At 32.3% G+C, this 21,771-nt stretch overlaps 2 protein-coding genes across 2 annotated transcripts in view; both read left to right on the plus strand.

The window, feature by feature from the left end:
* Nucleotides 1-21,771, plus strand: part of LOC143079071 (uncharacterized) — an 87,944-nt gene that overhangs the window by 57,438 nt on the left and 8,735 nt on the right. The gene's annotated exons all lie outside the window — the stretch shown is intronic.
* LOC143078473 (uncharacterized) lies at nt 1,108-14,881 on the plus strand. The gene is made up of 3 exons (XM_076253331.1): nt 1,108-1,179; nt 6,932-7,135; nt 13,927-14,881. The coding sequence occupies exons 2-3, from the start codon at nt 6,945-6,947 to the stop codon at nt 14,879-14,881; spliced, it is 1,146 nt and encodes a 381-aa protein (XP_076109446.1). The 5' UTR covers nt 1,108-1,179; nt 6,932-6,944.

Raw genomic sequence — 21,771 nt, forward strand, 5'->3', positions numbered from 1 at the left:
AAAGAAAACTCTAATAATAAACTTTTATGTATGTTTAAATGATCTATCAATTTGTTTATATCATGAACTGCGAAGAAATACAGCAATATTTTTGTAAAAGAGGGACGAAAGATACCAAAGGGACAGTCAAACTCATAAATCTAAAACAAACTGACAACGCCATGGCTAAAAATGAAAAAGACAAACAGAAAAACAATAGTACACATGACACAACATAGAAAACTAAAGAATAAACAACACGAACCCCACCAAAAACTAGGGGTGATCTCAGGTGCTCCGGAAGGGTAAGCAGATCCTGCTCCACATGCGGCACCCGTCGGGTTGCTTATGTGATTACAAATCCGGTAAATAGTCTAATTCGGTAGGTCAAATTCATGAAAGGGAAGGGGATTGTAGTTACGACGTGAGGAACATATCCGATATCATTTGTGAAATGGTTATTCCATAACGGTCAACCAACTCGTGATGGCGTCCGTAAAATTTACGAAGGGATGATTTCAACTTCACCATTTGGAACTCTTGATTTAATAGCTTCCTTGTGAGCAGTAACCCTCTATCAAGAAAATCATGATAGGAAATGCAAGCACGGGAATATCGTATCAATTGAGAGATATAATCGTAAGAGTCGTCATTAATTGTTTTTACGTCGAAAACTTTTCACATTCGACTAATGATATAACATGATTAGGGTTAATGATATTTTTGCTTTAACTTTAAATTATTATTGTTTACTGAAGTAAAACAAATTTTTATTTAATGGATTGCAATATGATTAACTCTTATACTATTAAAGTTTAACATTATATTTTGTCTATATTTTTTTATTTGATTTGTAATCGTCTAGATTAATTTTTATTTATTTATTTTTTTATTAAACAGACAATGCGATTGTAACTTAGTGTAAATAAAGTTTTTTATAAGAATTTACTGTAAATATAGAATTTTAAAAGTGTCTCATAAGTCAATATTATGGCTGGGTATTGATTGAATGTTTTAACTGGTGATATAAATATGTTGTGTTCTTTCTTATGTCAATAAATATGTGACACTATAATAAAATAAACTTATCTTTTATCTTACCTCTTTTTATCATATACATTTGCCACGATTAGTTTCGTTTTAGGTCGATCACGTATTAAAGTAGCTTATGGTAGATTGTAACATATAAGACCATCAAAGGTAGAGTAGCAAATCAGTTATTATAACTTCTTCTCAGCTAACACGCTAATAGTAATTAGAAGCATTGTATTATAGAAGCTGACGTTTAGATCAATTAATTGTAAACATTAGTATGGCTTTTTATTTGAACATTATTCTACTTTCGATTTCGATTTTTCGATTGTTACAGAATGCCTATGACTATATCATGTATATCATAAACTTATATTGAAGTAAACTTTCTATGATGAATTTTCGGCATTTGATGATTGTTAGGTGATTAATGTAAAATAGTCTTTAGATATAAATGTTCATCTAACATAAGGATGGAGTATTATTGTTTTCAAGTTTTAAGTCGAAACACAAACTTGCTTTAGTACCTTTTGACTATATTTCGTTTGTTTCTCTGTTCTATTTTTTCTTCTACTATTTTGATCTGAGCGTCACTGATGAGTCTTATGGAGACGAAACGCGCGTCTGGCGTATTAGAATTATAATCCTGGTACCTTTGAAAACTACATTCTCCCATTTATATGTAATGTTGTCATTTTAATGTTATTATTAACATTGCCATTAAAGCGGGAGGTTTGGCATGCCACAAAACCAGGTGCAACTCACCGTTTTTTTCTTAATATGCCTTGTACCAATTAAGGAAAATGGCCATTGTTATATTATAGTTCGTTTCTGCGTGTGTTACATTTTAATGTTGTGTTTCTGTTGTGTCGTAGTTCTCTTATATTTGATACGTTTCCCTCAGTTTTATTTTTTTACCTGGATTTGTGTTTTCTCTATTGATTTATGAATTTCAAAAAATGGTATACTACTGTTGTCTGTATTTGGTACGCTCTGTATAGTACAAATCAAATAAGTTGTTGCCAAATTAAAGGGGTCGTTAATGGCATATCAATAAAAACAAGAAAATAAGACAGAAAGATTGACAAACATATACACATTTTTATTGAACATTTTAAAAAAATTTATGAAAAATATTCAAAGAGTTATTGTTTATTATGATAATGGGTTTAAAAAGTATATATAATTATTGTATCATTGATAACAAATGTACAGCAATTTTCACATAAATTTCTGTTCAAAAGTAAAGAAATATTGTACAGATTATCAATAATATATTTGTAATTATGTATATATGTAAACTGTCCTAAGTCAGGAATCTGATGTACAGTAGTTGTCGTTTGTTTATGTAATATATACGTGTTTCTCGTTTCTCGTTTTGTTAATATAGATTAGACCGTTGGTTTTCCCGTTTGAATGGTTTTACACTAGTAATTTTGGGGCCCTTTATAGCTTGTTGTTCGGTGTGAGCTAAGGCTCCGTGTTGAAGGCCGTACTTTAACCTATAATGGTTTACTTTTTAAATTGTTATTTGTATGGAGAGTTGTCTCATTGGCACTCACACCACATCTTCCTATATCTATGTGACTGTCTTTTTATTTATATTTATTTGTTGAATAAATCTGTCAATAATTGTAAAAGGGCATTAGCTGTCAAAGTCATGTTCACCTATTTGAATCAAATTCTCATATTATAACCATGTAAAACATTTATCCAAGTTATAAAAGTCTTAAAAAAATCTATTTACAGGGCATGGACTCGATAATATGTAGCTTTGTTTTATATGTATTTTTGTCTTGACGTCATCTTTGTTACTATCGAGTTGACTTCCGAATACCTCCGATTGTCATGTAAGCGATATAAACATAAATATAGATATAAATAGAAATAGAAAGGGAAATCATGTAATCGGATTTTACTAGGTCTCTTTAATTTCATATTATATACTTAAAATATATGGTAATCATCGTTTTTACCTGCATGCTTAATAATGATTTTTTGTGGGTGAATCAGTAAACCTTTGTTTCACCTTCACTGTTGACATTTGTTTTAAATAACTTAACACCACAATGCATGCGTTATCTTCCACTAGGTAAGGGGTTTAATTTAAGCTCATATGAGTACGGATTCAATGAGTTCATCAATGTTTTTTTAGCTTATTTTGACAAAATTGAACCATACTTAGCTTGCATCTAAAACCGAATTATTATTTTAAAATTTCACTTTCATTAATGATTGAACAAAATAATATACATCTCGCAGTTAGTGATTGTTTAAAACTGCATGCGTATAACTCGTTTGTTCGATTGAATGAGTGTTACATACCTTAATTCCACTGACAAATATTTAATGCATATTCAGGAAAATATAAAATTAACATTTACAACAATAGCTAGATTCTACAAATTAGGTCATCCAGGATTGAGGACCAGAAATATGGAATATAAGGGAACTTTACCTTGCAACAAGCCAACTATGGATCCCTCGTATGTTGTAGCAAGGGTAATATTTGACGTGAAGAGAGTAAGAGATTTTCCGAGTCCGAGAGATTTTTCTGTGCTGATGTGTTCAAATTGTACAAGAACGGCTGTACATAACCATCGTGTTGTTTGTTCTTTTATTTATAACTTAAACAAATTTTGTGACGATTTTTTTAATCCAAGGTCTTGCTTTTGTGCATTTTTGATCTTGGAACTGTAGACGTGGGGCTTACAAGCCTTGAAGACATCTGAATACTTTAGATTACCATCGACACGATGGCTTTCGGAAACTAAGTAACTTATCACTGGAAAGTAAATAAACCATTTTACTAACGAAGGACCATGCACTAACAATAACTTAAATGTTTAGCGTATGAAAATAATGCTAAGCACGTTAACCATGCGCACCTAAGAAATCTACGTCTTAGGAAAAAATCTCAAGAACAAGTAGTTTCGACAGAAATCATCTTTGATATCAAACCTTGGAGAAACACGAACATACCATTACAGCATGTGTTTACTTTCTATGGATTTTCGTATCCCAGGAATGGATGACCTTAGCCGTATTTGGCACAATGTTTTGGAATTTTTGGTCCTCAATGCTCATCAATTTTGTACTTGTTTGGTTTGGTGTAAAACCACCATTGATTTTCTCCTATTAGTCTTTGTTAAATTTGCACTTTTAAAAAAAATGAACAATAGTTACCTTTATTTCAACCAAAGAAATACTTTGCATGAATAAAGTTTAATCCTTTTCAGTGCTACAGTGAAAATTTCACACTACATTTAATTGCATATAAGAAGGTAACCATCACCGGAAGTAAACAACTCAATTTTTACACTGTTATTTACTGGTTAACTGCCTTGGTAACTATGTAACCTTAACTTTCCAAAATATTTTATACGACAATCAAAAAAAAAAAGAATGATGCTTTCAGACACCCAACATACATTTTTATGACTCACAAAAATTTAAGTGCATTGAAATGCAGGGTTAATTTTCTACAACTGTCAAATTCAAGGGAATATTTGTTTACACCTACTTTCGTATACAACCGGATGTGACGTACCATGATTTGGTGGTATTACACTTATAAACTATTTCGATCTGAGCGTCACAGATGAGTCTTATGTAGACGAAACGCGCGTCTTGCGTAAAGAATTATAATTTTGATTACTTTGAAAACTATTTACACCACTGGGTCGATGCAACTGCTGGTGGACGTCTCGTCATTGAGGGTATCACCAGTCCTGTAGTCAGCACTTCGGTGTTGACATGAATATCAATTATATGGTCATTTTTATAAATTTCCTGTTACAAAACTTTGATTTTCTTTAAAACTAAAGATTTTTTAATCCCCGGAATTTATTATCTTAGCCGTATTTTGCACATTTTTTAAAAATTTTTGGTCCTTAATTCTCTTCAACTTGGTGATTGTTTGACTTTGTAAACTATTTTGATCTGAGGGTCACAGATGAGTCTTATGTAGACGAAACGCGAGTCTTGTGTATTAGATTATAATCCTAGTAACTGTTTACAATACTTGGTCGATGCCATTGCTGTTTGCCGAGGGTATCACCAGCCCAGTAGTCTGTACTTCGATGTTGACATGAATATCAATTATATGGTCCTGTTTATATATATCCTGTTACAAAACTATGATTTTTTTTAAACTCAGGATTTTGTAATCCCAGGAATATATTACCTTAGTCGTATTTGGTACAACTCATTTTCAGAAATCAACGCCACTTTGCTTATTTGAATATTAAGGTAGCAATACACAGTTAGGAGTTTAGTTTCGCATTTTGGCCCCTGTGGATTGTTAAAATAGGAAAGTTATTGTGTAATAAAATTCATTTTTAGACAGATGAGTGCTAATTTAGCCTTCAAAGATGGTTTATAAGTTCATCAAGATTATTTGTTACATGTTTTATGGGCTGTTTTCTGTTTGACAATCCGTATTTTCATAGCTAGACCGGCCATCGGTCCAGAAATTAATGTACTGTTTACAAACACTCTTTTTCTACGCGAAGTTTTTGAAGCAATTTTACAAAAAAACGAGACGAAAGACATATGATTTTCATTGGATTTGCTGAATGATATATGTACACAGTTTCAGAAAAGGTATTACTTCAAGCGATTGAAATTCTACTTTTAGCAAAATTTTGGGGAAATATGTGACATCTTCCCGCCCCCCCCCCCCTTTTGCAATATTTTATAATAAATAAATGCAGATTGTTGCCATAGATACACAAAAAAGAAATTATATTTTACCATTTTATTTACTGGATATAAAATCTATGGAAGATTCTGATTACATACACATGCCCATATATGACACAAACAGTAAGCTTGATATTGCAAGAAAGCAATGAAAAGGGGATGGTAAAATTCATAAGGGCAAAATTTTAGTTTTTTCCTAACTGTTTATTGCTACCTAAACTAAAGAAATCGGAAACGGATGACGGAAATTATATTGAAATGATAGAGAATTTTGAAAAAAAATATCTGTTTTAACTTTAATTTAAGTGATAGACAGGTTGCGGGGACAGAAAATAAATATACACAACAAAATACACTATCTAAGTAAAACATAATGACTGTCGATACAAAAAATCAAGGTTCATGAGCTATTTTAAAAATCGAAGCGAGAGGCTTTTAACATTGCAGTATAAAATACAGGCTGAAAAGGCTGAAACGTCAAATTTGCAAACTTCGTGTTGAAAATTGGCTAACAAGGTCATTACAAAAATCTGTTGCGGGGATGAAACTTGAAACTTGAATGTCCAAAGAATAAGCAATTCCAAACCTTGTATGTGTAGTCGTTGAACTCTAGGTTCTCATGTTATTACACTAAATTCGCATTCATTGTTTTAATCTTGACCGCCAGACAACTTTACAAACATATCAACGTGATTATAAACAAGAACACTGGGACAGGCAACTTATAATATCCGTGTTTTAAATATTTTAATGACATCAAGCCAGTCCAGTTCAAACTATTATCACGTGGTACAATTCTTATTTACAGATTATGCATATTAATTAGCAAAAGTACTACAAATTTCTGGCTATGTGGAAATTTTGGTCCTCATTGCTCTTCAACTTTGTACTGATTTGGCTTTATAAACTATTTTGATCTGATCGTCACTGATGAGTCTAGGGCAGACTAAACGCGCATCTTGCGTATAAAATTATAATCCAGGTACCTTCGATAAAATATAACTATTGACCTACGGGATATTAAGATCAAAACATTTTTGTGATTATTAAATTACTTTTGATTGTCAAGATGCATAGTCTCTTCTGTTACTTAATCTAACATCGGCTTTGGACGTCTTTTGAACGGCGTTAAAACTTTGTTTGATGTTTTATAGGACCACATTATAAGTTTATATTGTCAAATGCTACATTCTGTGTATTTATATATGTGTTGTAGAGAATCTGATATTATGACGACGAGGACAGTACAGAGAAAACGTCAGAAACACAAGCCACCAACTGACTACTTGGGGATAAACCAGGATAATGAGTTCTCAGAGGATGAAGATAGTTTAACAATTTCACAGTCAGCATCACAAGACAGAACTAGAGACATGTCGAAAAAGATTTTTGGACGAGCATTCACATTTAAGTTATCCCTGTAAGTATAATTTGTAAAACTTTTGTTTAAGAAGACAAAATTTGACAAGATACATGTCTTTTTTACGTAAATTTTCAGAATAAAGTATTTGTCATTATTTAGGTTACAATATGTTTTTAATCATGCAAACTCTGTCATTAAGATACAGTATCATAATGTTTCTTCTGTTTAAATGAATTTCGAGGTCGCTGCTGCAGTTGTAATAAGTTGTCTGTCTTAATCCTAGATCCTTTATTAACTACATTGAATTGTTGATGACCTATAAAACGTTCTGGAAAATGGTAAAGGTTAATGTGTTCACAATTAACCTTTAAATAGTCAGAGAAAAATACATATTTGTTTTTGGTTCATTTTTTATATAAATAAGGCCGTTAGTTTTCTCGTTTGAATTGTTTTACATTGTCAAATCGAGGCCTTTTATAACTGACTATGCGGTATGGGTTTGCTCATTGTTGAAGGCCGTACGGTGACCTATAGTTGTTAATGTCTGTGCCATTTTGGTTTCTTGTGAACAGTTGTCTCATTGGCAATCATACCATATCTTCTTTTTTATATCATGGTAAAATGAACCCAATCCAATGCTTCCAAAGAGGAAGTTTTCGTTCTGATCAATCCTGGTCTCAACACACAAAAATAATCTATACAAGAAGTCATTACGTGTGCTCTCGTTAGTTGGGAACTATATGAATAGTCTAACTCTTGATTGAATTCTTTCATGTAATGATATTTTATTTCGTTGTCCAAATGTCAATGTTGCAAACCACATGAGTATTTGGTCCGGACCATATACGTATACTGGTACGGACGAGCTGGAACATACATGGTTTTGGATTTTATGAGTTAAATTTAGACAACCATTTCTCAAAATATGTTGTTAAGTTTTATAAATTGATATAATTACAATTAGATGAATATGGTGAAGAGGCGAACATACAATCAATAAAAATACATAATTTTTTAATGTCTATCTGAATTCTACGTTAGTACTCTTGTACAAGGTAACATTTGCTACCACAAGGAATATCATACTATTTTTTTACATTTGCATGTTTGGTTCATACATGTTCCTATAAATTTGCATTTATTATTAAGTTTCTAAATTATCTGAAAACTTTTTTCCCACCGTGTGTTGACTTCTGATGTAAATATATATTTAGGCCCGACATGAAAACATATGTTTTTTGATCGTTTAAAAAACATATGTCTATAAAATCACATAAAAAACATGTTTTTCATATGTTTTTTATAAAGACATACGTTTTTCATTTTTCATATTGGACCTAAACATATGTTTTCATCTGTCATAAAACATTTGAAAACATTTTTAGCTTACATATGTTTACATATGATATAAAACATATCATTGTAAACATATGTTTATCATATGTTTGTCCTAAACATATGAATTTTATATGTTTTTCATATGTTTCGAAAACAAATGTTAAACATATGTTGCAATTTTCCCTGTGTACTATGGATTCAGAGGTCAATATGTAAAGGCGATATTCTCTACAAATAAATAGAAAAGACGTTTATCGATCATATTTCCAGGACCTAACATGGGCTGGAACCAAACTTGAATAACGTATATGGTAGCTTACAAGGAGAAGGTCATCCTTATCGATTTGTTTTAAATCATCACGTCAACAGTGCGTGTGCCCTTTACAATTAAACCAAAAGGGTTTTGTTTACTTTTTACAAAAGAATACTTTGTTTAATTTTTTGTTTGTCACAAACAACAACAGATATAAGTCAACCTTGATGTTGACACTATTTCGTTCCCTTTTCCTATTTAAGGTTCATGTGGACCTTTGCTTAAAATGGCGGCATATTTCCCTCAAATTTAGTACATACAAACCTGTGCATTTGGATAAGTTTTTAGGCATATCATGCTCTAGGTAAATCAATTTTAAATGCAGTTTATGTTTATAGAAAATAAAATTATACATTTTCTGGATTTTACTGTGCTTGAAGATGATGAAATTAATTGACTTTCACTTGATATTATCTACTCAACGATACAGAAGATATCTACAAAAGATACACGAGGGGCGCTGAAACTCATAGATCTTATAGATGTAAAATAAACTGACAACTACATCACTAAAAAAAAAACCAGACAAATATTAGTACACAGTACACAACATGTTTAACTATTTAGACTAAGCAACACGAACCCCACCAACAACTGGGATGATCTTGGGTGCTCCGGAAGGGTAAGCAGATCTTGGTCCGCATATGACAGCCGCCGTTTTTATGTCAGACTGTTATAGGGTATGTATCAGTGTGTAGCATCACCACCGAATATAGTTACCAGGAAGCAATGAGTTAATATTATAGCAAAAAGTACCTTTTCAAATCCCCGTACAGTAAACAAATATTTGCCGAACAGTTTATCCGCTTTTGATATGTTACATGTCTGTGTGAAAAATAGTTTTTTTCGAAATGCAGTGTTTTGAAGATTTGAAGAGAAAGACTGCTAATTAAGGATATATACTTAATAGCCATAAATAGTAGCTACATTATTATGAATCACTTCCGCAAAACTTTACTGAAGGATTTACTTCGGTGAGGTTTTGGAATTCGTGTCAAATTTTCGGATTCCTTGGTGTTTTTTCATTCAAAACAAGGTAAAATATTTTGCCCCATAATACCCATTCATTTTTTCATATAAAACTAAATAGCTCATGAAAGGTCATTTGCCAAAACTTTAGAACATTCTTGATTTTCTTTCTTTTGTTTTGGGACCCAAATAATACCACAATACCAATGCAAACATAAGGTAAACTTCAGAGTCAGCCTTTTCCCGCCATATTTTAAATCTCAAATATCTCGAAAAGGAGGTCCATGACCTATCAATATTTTTAGCTTATTTTATCCTTAAGGAATGCTCTACCAGCTTAAACTATCAATTTTAAATTCTTAATTTATTACTTTTCACCTAACCACCCCTAAGTACATCACTTACCTGAATTCGAAACTGTTTTTTTTTCAATTGCAATATCCATATTTATCCGATGGTGATGCTACACAGTGCATGTTTATTGCCGATCGTTTGTCAATGTCGAGCAACCTTTTGTAGAAACTATAATAAAGTGCGCTACAACATCCAGTTTTTGATTTTTTTAAACACAGCTATTTTAGCCAAATGGTCGACATGAACATTTGACAATTCCACGAAAGCGACAAGCAACGAATCGGCCCCAGATATTTGAGCGTTTTGATTTTTTTTTTATGTCTATACAATAACTTTTAATTGTTTACAAACGTCATCGTTTTTTGTTCTATGGTTAGTTTACGTCTCATTTTGCAACGCTGCATCTTGATGGCATACATGTTTCGAGTTTTAAATGGCGTTCATTATCACTGAACTAGTATAAATAATTGTTTAGGGGCCAGCTGAAGAACGCCTCCGAGTGTGGGAATTTCCTGCTGCATTGAATACATATTGGTGACCTTCTGCTGTTGTCTGTTCTATGGTCGGGTTGTTGTCTTTTTGACACATTCCCTATTTCTATTCACAATTTTATCATTAAAGATGATATTCTAAGTATCACAAATGATAACACAATCACTTGTCCTTGTTGTCGCAAATGCAATAGCGTAAACTGTAATTTTTATACATTAATATTTATCGGTAATTTGTACATTTTTCCTTTGATGTGTACTCGCTGATAATGTCAGTATCAGTGGACTGGCCTTGATATTAAAATTATTTGGTCAGTACGCAAATGACATGCGCGAATGCAACGCGCAAGGATCTACTTTTCACATTCATTCACAAAATTGCGCGTGATTTTTTTCGCAGAAACGCACGAATTTTTTGGTGAATGAAACACTTGTCATTATTTGAAACTTTCACAAAGTTAGTTTTGCCTTTTGAACGATTGTTGTAAAAATGGGAACAGAAAATGTATGAAAAACCCGATTAAAAAAAGCGTTATCTACACTATAAATGTATGAAGCTTTCCTTGCACAATAAGTCTAGACGTACAACTAACATATCGTCCTTGCTGTTCCAATCTGAGTTTTTACTGTTCCAAGTATAGTTTTCATTTTCTGTTTCATGAGAAGTACTCGTTTTACCTGTTCAGTCACTATAAATTGTTACGATTCGTATCTCGACGCAACACATAAATAGTGACCAAAAAGGTACCGCTATCGCTTGAGAGAAACTAGGGAAAAAAATGAAATTTACGCATTTACGACATTTTTGTGGGACCATCATATACAACTTTAACAGATGAGATTGCATTGTCAATATTACATGATAAAGACAGATATTCATAGAGCAGAGAACAAAAAAGTGAACATATTTAAATGCGGATCTATAAAGGATGAATTTTAAAAAGGGAGTAGCTGGGGGCACCAAACTATAAAAGTCTGAATTGACCATAATTGTAGCCTTTATAAGGGGTGACTGACCGGATCGCCTTCCCCTAAATTCGCCTCTAAAATTAAAGGTAGCCTAACCGCAGGGCCTTTAAACTCCAAGTTTCAAAATTCTGGTCTGTTTTAAAAATAAATGAACATGACTTTGAAAAAAGCAAGAATTATGAAAGTTGAGTGTCCGACGTCTATTAAAATGTTTGAAATAATTATAAAGTCGACAAGAAATGAGCTTGTTCAGATAATTTACAGTCAGCTTACATTGCCTCTTGAAATGTCTACTAACAGTGCTTTCTTAAAATTATTTGAAATCAATGTGATCGTTTTCATGATAAACACTGAGATAATAATGACAGGATAAATGTAATTTTATCCACTAAACTAAGGAAAATAAAATTGTCGTTGAACTTTAAAATGATAAATACATATCGTATCGTTCTAATTTCTGAATGAACAAATTATTTTTTTATCCAAATATTGGAAACAAACTTGGTGGTGGGGGGGGGGGGGGGGGGGGTTATTCTGTAAACATTTAATTTTCACCCCTTTTCCTGTAATCTTCAAAAAATTAACCCCTTTTTTCTCTAATCTTCAAAAAATTAGACCACACATTTCTCTAATCTTCATTTTTTTTACCGTTTATTCTCTAATCTTCATTTCTTAAGGGCATTATTCTATAATCATTTAACCCCATCCAAACTCTCATCTAAAGCAGTTAAGGCTGTGCAAAGACAGTTTAAGATTTCCTTACCTTGTTTATAGTTAAGTCAAACATTTCACCAACTTTATAAAGAGAATTGTTCATCCAGTCAAATATTCACTGTTGAACTTGCCATTCTTTTTTTTCAAACAAACACACTAAATGTGTGTACATTGTATTCAGATGCCAGTTGACATCGATGTGTAAGACCAAAAGACTACAATGTCAAAAAATGTCTTTCGTTTGGAATTTAGTTCCAGTGGGGATTCCTAAGGGTTGATAGAACGTTAGACTTGTTTTTTTTTAACTTTGAGATACTTAATAGTTATCTTTTATATAGTATCTATATAATCTTTGATTATCTGTGTACAAAAGAAGAAGAATAACACTATTAACAGACAATTTCGCATAATTTACAAACGTCGATCAACGGCGTTACGCAATTGTTAAAAGAAGGCCAATTTAACATATTTTTAAAAGTATTTTTTTCTTTAATAAGAAGGACCATGATCAACCATGCTTTAAAAATCAAACGAAATATATTTCTGACCTCAATGGCAATTTAAAAACAGACAAAAGAAAAGATTCTAAATTGGCGCCAAATTATTTTTTCCGCGAAATTTACGCAATTTTAGAATGGTTGGTTTTAATATCAATCCCATTGTTGTCTTGAGAAAGAAGCAACACCGGTCGTTTCTAAGGGCTTGCTTTCCGACTGTTGACCTACCGGTATGCTACCATTATATTTCATAATTTGGCTATGTTTATAGAGTCATGTCCAAAGCACACGCATGCAATAATTCCTTTTCAATACTTTGTGCAAGAGAACGCCATGTATACTGCACTCGTTTCCCGGATTTGCTTAATCGAATAATGATTTTTAAACAGGTGTATACTACTGCCTTTATTTAAACTTGAAAGGTATTGAATGTCTAAGGTACTGTTATATATAGGAAGATGTGGTATGAGTGCCAAGGAGATAACTCTCCATTCAAGTCACATTTGTCAAAGTAAATCCCTATAGGTCAAAGTACGGTCTAAAACACGGAGCTTTGGCTCGTTAAGCAACAACAAGCTATAAAGGGCCCCATAAAATGACTAGTGCTTAACTATTCAACCGGGAAAACCAACGGTCTTTTCTATATAAAAAACATAAAACACTTATGAACCACTTCAACAAACGACCACATCTGATTATATATATTTCAAATTAATGAGTCTAGTCTTAGAAAGGATAAAATCTTTGATTCAATGCAAAACCAACGCAACTGAATAGTGTCACATTAATTGATGTCGTTAACACAGAACGCCATACTGCAAGTTCGAGACGACAAAAATATTTTTTTGTTTAAACTTGTTTATTATATTTCGGAAAGGGTGCACATAATATGAAGAAAAAAATGCTTCAATTTTCTCATTAAGTTCTGTTCATTTTTATTTCTTCCTGTTGTGCCTGAAATGTATATTCGGTTTTATTTAACATGTTCATAGTAGATATAAAACAATCCACACACAAATACATATGGATAGTATTTTGCAACCCTAAATTGAAATTAAATAGTTGTCGCAAGAAAATAATAATTCACTACTGCATGATCGTTTGACCGAACTTGAGTATCGAAAGTATATATCATAATTTACCTGGAACTTGTAAATGGTTTTGAAATTGATTTGCGATATATTTTACCAATCCTCTTTTCAGACCTACTGTAGTGTTAACAATGGGTGTGGTATATTACATAATTCGAGCTCAAAACGAGTTCGAAAATAAATGTGCAGTGTTGATGAAATATGAAAAATATTTGGAAGAACTAAAGACACTTTCAGAAAAAGTACCTATTTTAGAACAAAATTTATTCAAACTAGAGGGAAGATTAGTATCAATTGATAAACGTGTAGTTGATATTGAAAGCAAAATAAAAACAGCAAACGAAAACTTAACAAACTATGAAAGGACAATAAACTTAATATCGTATACCAGTAGTATACTAGAAGGCGATTTACTAAAACAACAACAAAGATTTACTGAAATGGAAAATAAACTTAACAATATGGAAACTATTATTTCCAACATATCAAACAATATTACCTCAATTGATGATCAATCAAACGATATCCAGGAAAAACTTACAGATGCAGAAAAAAACCAGATATCTCTGAAAGGTTTGCTTATCGAAACAGTTGATAGAGCCGAAAATGTCCACAAAAATGTAGCTAAAATACAAAATATGTTTTCTGAAGTGCTGATACATTTGCCGACTATAGAGAAAATCAACAAATCTGTAACCCTGATCATGAAAATTGATCACCATCTTCCTGAACTCCAAAGGCACCTACATGAAACTGAAGACGATCTATCTCAACTAAAACAAGACATGTCAAACACAGGAGAACACATTAAGAATAGACTGACAAGATTAGCAGAAGATTTGGAAACATTAGAAGGAAACATTTTAGAGAGAACAAGTCAATTAAATACTGACATTTCCAAAACAGAAGTTGAAATAGGAATCATAGTTGAAAAGGTAGACGAATACAGTGGGAAAATAGGACAGTTTAAAAGTAATGTGGATTCCCTCAGTGCTGATGTTAATAGGATGAAATTCATTTTCCAGTACACAGACCATAAGGTCAAGGAACTTGATATAGTCGTTTAACAGTTTTACAATGTCATAACATTTTAACGTTTTTTGCAACTACATTATTTTTTAATCAGTTAATATAAATGAGTGGTATGACTGTGTAATGAATAGTCACAGTCACCTTTCATCTTCAAAATCCGAAAATCTGCATCTCTAATCAATGAATAGATTACATAGACTGGTCTCTGAAAACAATAAAGCATGTACCCATAACTTTTTTGAATATATACTCCGATACAATCTTCAACCCATATTTAAAATCTTTTTGGATTTCTTTCGGTTGTTCAACTAATTATTTTTACTTAACATATATAACTATCTATGTTTGTTCTGCATTAATCATTTATGAATTTATGATGTTTATAGAAGGATTGACACTCGGGGTTATTCTAAATAGTTTGCAAACCGTTTTTGGTTTTGTTTGTATCTTTTATTTCAATATGGAATTCCATTCCTTTTATGATACTCAAACAATGTTAAACAGAATGCAAACTTGTGATTCCCCTTCAAAACACTGAATGATATCCAAAGTTGACTTATTTTCTTCTCCATATTGGATTTAAACTTCAAAAATATCTTTTTTGAAACGATGCATAGAGGACTAGTTTTGATGTTCCACCGTACATCATTCTACGATTCTTTCTGCCAATATTTCTACATTAAAGCATGTAAAGAGAGGCGAAAGATACCAGAGGGACATTGAAAGTCATATGTCGAAAATAAACTGACGACGCCATAGATTGAAATAGAAAAAGACAAACAGATAAACAATAGCACACACACTACAACATAGAAATCTAAAGACTGAACAATACAAACCCCACTAGAAAATAGGGGTGATCTCAGGTGCTCCGGAATCAGATCCTCATCCACATATAACACCCGTCATGTTGCTCATGTTAGTACAAACCCGGAATCAAGTCTTCGATTTTGTTTTCAGCAAATGAACAGCTAATTAAATATTGTTGTTATATACGTATACACATTCATGGATCTACAATATGTCGATACCTGTATCATGTTATTGCACAAGGTCATGTTTTGTCCTGACTATTTATGACGTCTTTACAATAAATCCATTGGATGTTGGATGTGGTTTTTTTAATTAAGTCTTAGATGCTTGATTTTTTTTATTAGTTGTTAGTTGCTTTGCACTAGCTGTCAGTAACTGCAAGTACTCTAAGATTAGTGATTATTGTCCTTTGATGTTGGAATAACGTCCACTCCAATTGTATCCATCTGATGAGTTACGCCTTTTTCAACTGATTTTTATAGTTTGTTTTTATGTTGAACTGTTACACCACTGTCCAAGGTAAATGGGGGGTTGGGATCCCGCTAAGACATATGTATGTTTACCCCGTCACAATGTGCATATATGTGCCTGTCCCAAGTCAGGAGACAATTATTTAGTGGTTGTCGTTTGTCGATGTGTTACATATTTGTTTTTTGTATATTTTTTGTTCAAAAATAAGACCGTTGGTTTTGTCGTTTGATTTTTTTTTTACATTTTTTCATTTCGGGGCTTTTTATAGCTTACAATGCGGTATGGGCTTTGCTCATTGTTGAAGACCGTAAGGTGACTTATAGTTGTTAATGTCTGTGTCATTTGGTCTCAGCTCTTGTGAAGAGTTGTTTCATTGGCAATCATACCACATCTTCTTTTTTATACTTAATTGGTAGCTGACATTCGGGAAAAGGGGATGGGATTGTAGCTACACAATAAAGAAAGATATTGAGTTAAGCCATTTCAATTGATATTTTAGTGTGTCTTTCTTTGTTGAGATGTTACACTAATATTTCAGGTTACGGTGAAGCTTCGCGCCTGTTTAAAAGTTTAAACCCGCTGCATTTGTTTCCAGATGTTCTTAGTCAGGAACCTGTTGGTCCGTGGTTGCCCTTTTATTGATGTGGTTCATTAGTGTTTCTCGTTTCTCGTTTATATAGATAAGACCGTTGGTATTCCTGTTTGAATGGTTTTATACTAGTAATTGTTAATGGTATTATAGCTTTTTGTTCGGTGTGAGTAAAGGCTCCGTGTTGATGGCCGTACTTCGACCTAAAATGATTGGCTTTTACAATTTGTGGCTTGGATGGTGAGTTGTATCATTAACACTCATACCACATCTTCTTGTATCTCTACATCCGCTATCGACTGTGAAACGGATATTCAATAAAGATGATGGCGTCCGTTAAACTTACGAAGAAATGATTTCAATTTCACTACCTGGAACTCTTGGTTTTATTTGCAGCAACTATTAAAGAAATCTTGATAGGAAAAGCAGGTATTGGAATATCGTATCAACTGAGATATATATTTTCCGTATACAGGAGCGGCTAGAATGTTGCTACAAATAACTGCAATGGTCACAATTAAGAAGTTGATATTGTACCTTTTGTTATGTAGTTAAATTTTCAACCGACAATCATTGTCTATTTATAGATGTAAGTCAATAAAAAGGCAAACTTAACTGCAACTGTCAGATCCTTTATCTCAAAGTTCGAAGGGGTAGCTGCTTTCAACACAGTCACCAAATGTTTAATTATTTAATGAGAGAACATTATCTATATAGCAAAAAGTAAAGTTTAAAGATACTGCTAACTTCTTTTCATTCTTCCTAAAAGACAAGAAGAGGGGTATGGTTGTGTCTCATAGATATGCAGTTTCAGAGAATATTTTGTTTGAATTAGTGATTTTTTTTACAAAGTAGGATGTAACCATCCCTTAGACAAGATACTTGTATCTACGTTAACATTTTTTGTTATTGAAACAAAGCAAGACACACTCATTCAACTTGTCTTTTAGTTTGGAATCCACCAGGAATATGGTAACGAACTATACACAACCAGCGGTGTCAATTAAATGTTCATTCAACGCCATACTTTGACCTATATTGATTATATTTTACAAATGGTGACTTGAATGGAAAGTTGTCCCATTTGGAATCATACCACATCTTTGTATATCTATTCAACACATATCTACATATCTACTTAAACATCATCATTTATTATTCTGATGGTATTACCTGACCTTTACATCGTTGTTTCACTTTTATCGTTTCAACTTTAACAGAAATATCTTTAAATTCCAAAAGTGTGTTAAAAACGTTCTCTGACAAAGAAATATACCATTTGAGTTCTTAAAGCACCCATTTAGCAAGTGTTCCTCGTTCGGTTCTTTCAGTTTGTTTACATATTAAAAGATATAAAAAGATATAAATATTAGAATAAGAATAAGAATACTTATTGTATTCAATTAAAGGGCACGTCTCGGAGCATAGACACACACAAATACATACACACACCCACACATATATATGTTTTCGATTTGGTAATAAATAAATAGAAAGATCCATTTTGTTACTATTGTGATCAATTTATTTGGCAATCAGCAGGATTTAAAAACATCAGTTGTTCGACATGTTTGTCTTATGCGTTTTGTTCAAATATACTTTTTCACTCTTTTGGAAATGTTGTTTGTGCTGTATTTATCCCCCGCTACCACGTAATTTGTTTTATATGCACACGTATAAAAATTGCAGTTTTTAACCAGTTTTCAAATAATTAGACTTGTTTATATTTTTTCGTATGGGCTTATATCATATTTTCCCTCCGGTTTATATGATCCGTTCATCCTATTTTGATTCTTTAAAATTCAAGAGTCTATCCTAAATTAAAGTAAATTATATAGCCTTCCAAATACTGTTTCGATAACTAACATCACTGAAAAGACATTAATAGTCGAAATCCGGATCTGGTGTACTTTTTTTGGCACCTCAAGTTTGTGGTATACTATCCTTCTCACAAGTTTATTGTTTTCTGTTTGGTTATAAATTGATATAAAGATCCATTTTTTTTTCTATTCTGATTAATTTATTTGGAAATTGTCAATGACAGTAAGAAGGTTTTAAAAACATCAGTTGTTCGACCTGTTAGCCTTATGCGTTTTGTCCAAATATACTTTTTCACTCTTTTGGAAAATGTTGTTTGTGCTGTATTTATCCCCCGCTACCACGTAATTTGTTTTACATGCACAAGTATAAAAATTGCAGTTTTTAACCAGTTTTCAAATAATAAGACTTGTTTATATTTTTTGTATGGGCTTGTATCATATTTTCCCTCCGGTTTATATGATCCGTTCATCGTATTTTGTTCTTTAAAATTCAAGAGTCTATCCTAAATTGAAGTAAATTATAAAGCCTTCCAAATACTGTTTCGATAACTTACATCACTGAAGAGACATTAATAGTCGAAATCTGGATCTGGTGTACTTTTTTTGCACCTCATGTTTGTTGTATACTATCCTTCTCACAAGTTTATTGTTTTCTGTTTGGTAACTAATTAATATGAAGATCCATTTTGTTACTCTTCTGAATAATTTATTTGGAAATCGTCAATGGCAGTCAGCAGGGTTTAAGAACATCAGCTGTTCGACCTGTTACTCTGATGCGTTTTGTTCAAATACACTTTTCTCACTTTTTTGGTATTTGTAAAATGTTGTTATATATGACATATATAATATATGTAATTCGTCTAAATATATCGTAGTGTTGTCACTGGTTCAGACGTAAATAAAAGATAATAACGGTTTTATTTCATTACTTGTACTAGCTTTTTCACTGATTTCACAGACCTTTAGGTAATGTGACCTGGGTACATAAGTGTAATATAAATCACTCTGGTGATCCGATGGATAAATCTGTTGTAGAGTCGTCACTGGTTTAGACGTACTTATATATATATATATAGAAAGGTAACACACGGCCAGCGAAAGCTCTTTTTTAGAGAGCCCAGGTGGTCGTGTGGTCTAGCGGGACGGCTGCAGTGCAGGCGATTTGGTGTCACGATATCACAGTAGCATGGGTTCGAATCCCGGCGAGGGAAGAACCAAAAATTTGCGAAAGCAAATTTACAGATCTAACATTGTTGGGTTGATGTTTAGACGAGTTATATATATATATATATATATTTATATAAGGCAGGGTTTTTAGAAAATCTGTTGTTCGACCTGCTAGTCAAATGCGTTTTGTTGATAGATACTTTTTCACTTAGTCTTTTGGAAAATGTTGTTTGTGTTGTATTTAGACCCCTCAACCAAGAAATTTGTTTTGCATGCACACGTATAAAAATTGCGGTTTTAATCAAAGGCAATCATATGTTTGAACGTAGTTTTTAATTTAGACTTGTATATATATCATATATATAGTAATTTTATAAAAATACGATTTCGTCATTAAAGTAGATAATAAACATAAATACACAAAAATTCTCTTAAACTTATTGCATCATGATAATCGATTTTTATCACAATTACTTTTTTTGAAAGCCATTCTGAAGCTTAAATGAAATGCACATTTTCCTATTACCCCTAAAATATATGATTATTATAAAAATAATGATACAATATTTTGTGGAATGCTTATCTTGTTTTGTGTTTCATTTATCATTTTTTTATTTCTTAGCTCTTACGTGTTTTTTATCTTCTGTGTCAGAATAGTTCAAGCACTGATTTGAAATATTTTTGAATAAAGCATCATTTACACGGAATTTCCTGATAAATACAATGTATTGAGACGAAGTTTCCAAAAAATGTACGAGGATTATTTTTTTTTATAGTATATTGTCATTAGATAGACGTGGAGGAATGGAGATATACATGGCAAATACTTCTCTCATCCAACAAACGTTTCATTGTAGGATATTTAGAACCCATCAATGTTTGTTTAAATGTAGTTGTGGCATTTATATTGATTGCTGTGTTTTTTTATCGGATATATTACGGCTATGGTACTGGTAGATCGCAATTTAGAGAGAACCAGAGAACAGAATCTTTGATGTCTCAGGTAATTGAATAACAACGGTAAAAATCCTAAAAAACAAAGGAGTAGGGGCAATGAGGCCCTTATTTGGCCCCAAAATTATTGCAAATTTAAAAGTTATCATACATATCCTTAAATAACTGAAAACTTAAGGTATAAGGAATTAAGAAAAAATAAAACAAATTTGACATCGAACAAGTTACCATGGCAACAAATGACTCAATTTGCATATTATGTTAAATTTCGTGATTTTCCTTGTTTTTATGCCCCAACTACGATAGTAGAGGGGCATTATGTTTTCTGGTCTGTGCGTCCGTTCGTCCGTCTGTCTGTCTGTCTGTCCGTCCGTCCGTCCGTCTGTTTGTCCGTCTTTCCCGCTTCAGGTTAAAGTTTTTGGTCAAGGTAGTTTTTGATGAAGTTGAAGTCCAATCAACTTGAAACTTAGTATACATGTGCCCTATGATATGATCTTTCTAATTTAAATGCCAAATTAGAGTTTTGACTCCAATTTTACGGTTCACTGAACATAGAAAATGATAGTGCAAATTTCAGGTTAAAGTTTTTGGTCAAGGTAGTTTTTGATAAAGTAGAAGTCCAATCAACTTGAAACTTAGTATACAGGTTCCCTTTGACAAGATCATTCCAATTTTAATGCCAAATTAGAGAATTTATTCCAATTTCACGGTCCACTAAACATAGAAAATGATAGTGCGAGTGGGGCATCCGTGTACTGTGGACACATTCTTGTTTCATCAAATTTTAAGTACATTTTAGGTTGAAAAAGTATGTGCGCACCCAAGAAACAATAGTTATAATAAAGCTTTTGTTAAATTATTTTGTTCTTTCATGGCTGCGCAGGATGTTTCCACAACGGAAATAAAGATAGAAAACTGCATAAAATATCTATTTTTTCCTCGTTTTTGTGAAAAAAGCACATATTATGACGTCATTGTGACGTCATCAGATAAAATCGTTATGTTTTTCATTTATATTTCTTGACCCCATTTCTAAACATTATGTGCCAATTTGAAATGGTTATCAAACATTTTATTTTGTTGGCCAAAACTAGGCCTTAATGCCCCTATT

The sequence above is a fragment of the Mytilus galloprovincialis genome, chromosome 6 (assembly GCF_965363235.1).
Source record: "Mytilus galloprovincialis chromosome 6, xbMytGall1.hap1.1, whole genome shotgun sequence".
Lineage (NCBI taxonomy): Eukaryota > Metazoa > Mollusca > Bivalvia > Mytilida > Mytilidae > Mytilus > Mytilus galloprovincialis.

What these genes read in the sequence shown, in the direction of transcription:
- LOC143078473 (XM_076253331.1), top strand. Translation starts at nt 6,945, where the DNA reads ATGACGACGAGGACAGTACAGAGAAAACGTCAGAAACACAAGCCACCA. An exon ending in TTCACATTTAAGTTATCCCT is followed by an intron (nt 7,136 to 13,926) that starts GTAAGTATAATT and finishes TCCTCTTTTCAG; the next exon opens with ACCTACTGTAGTGTTAACAA.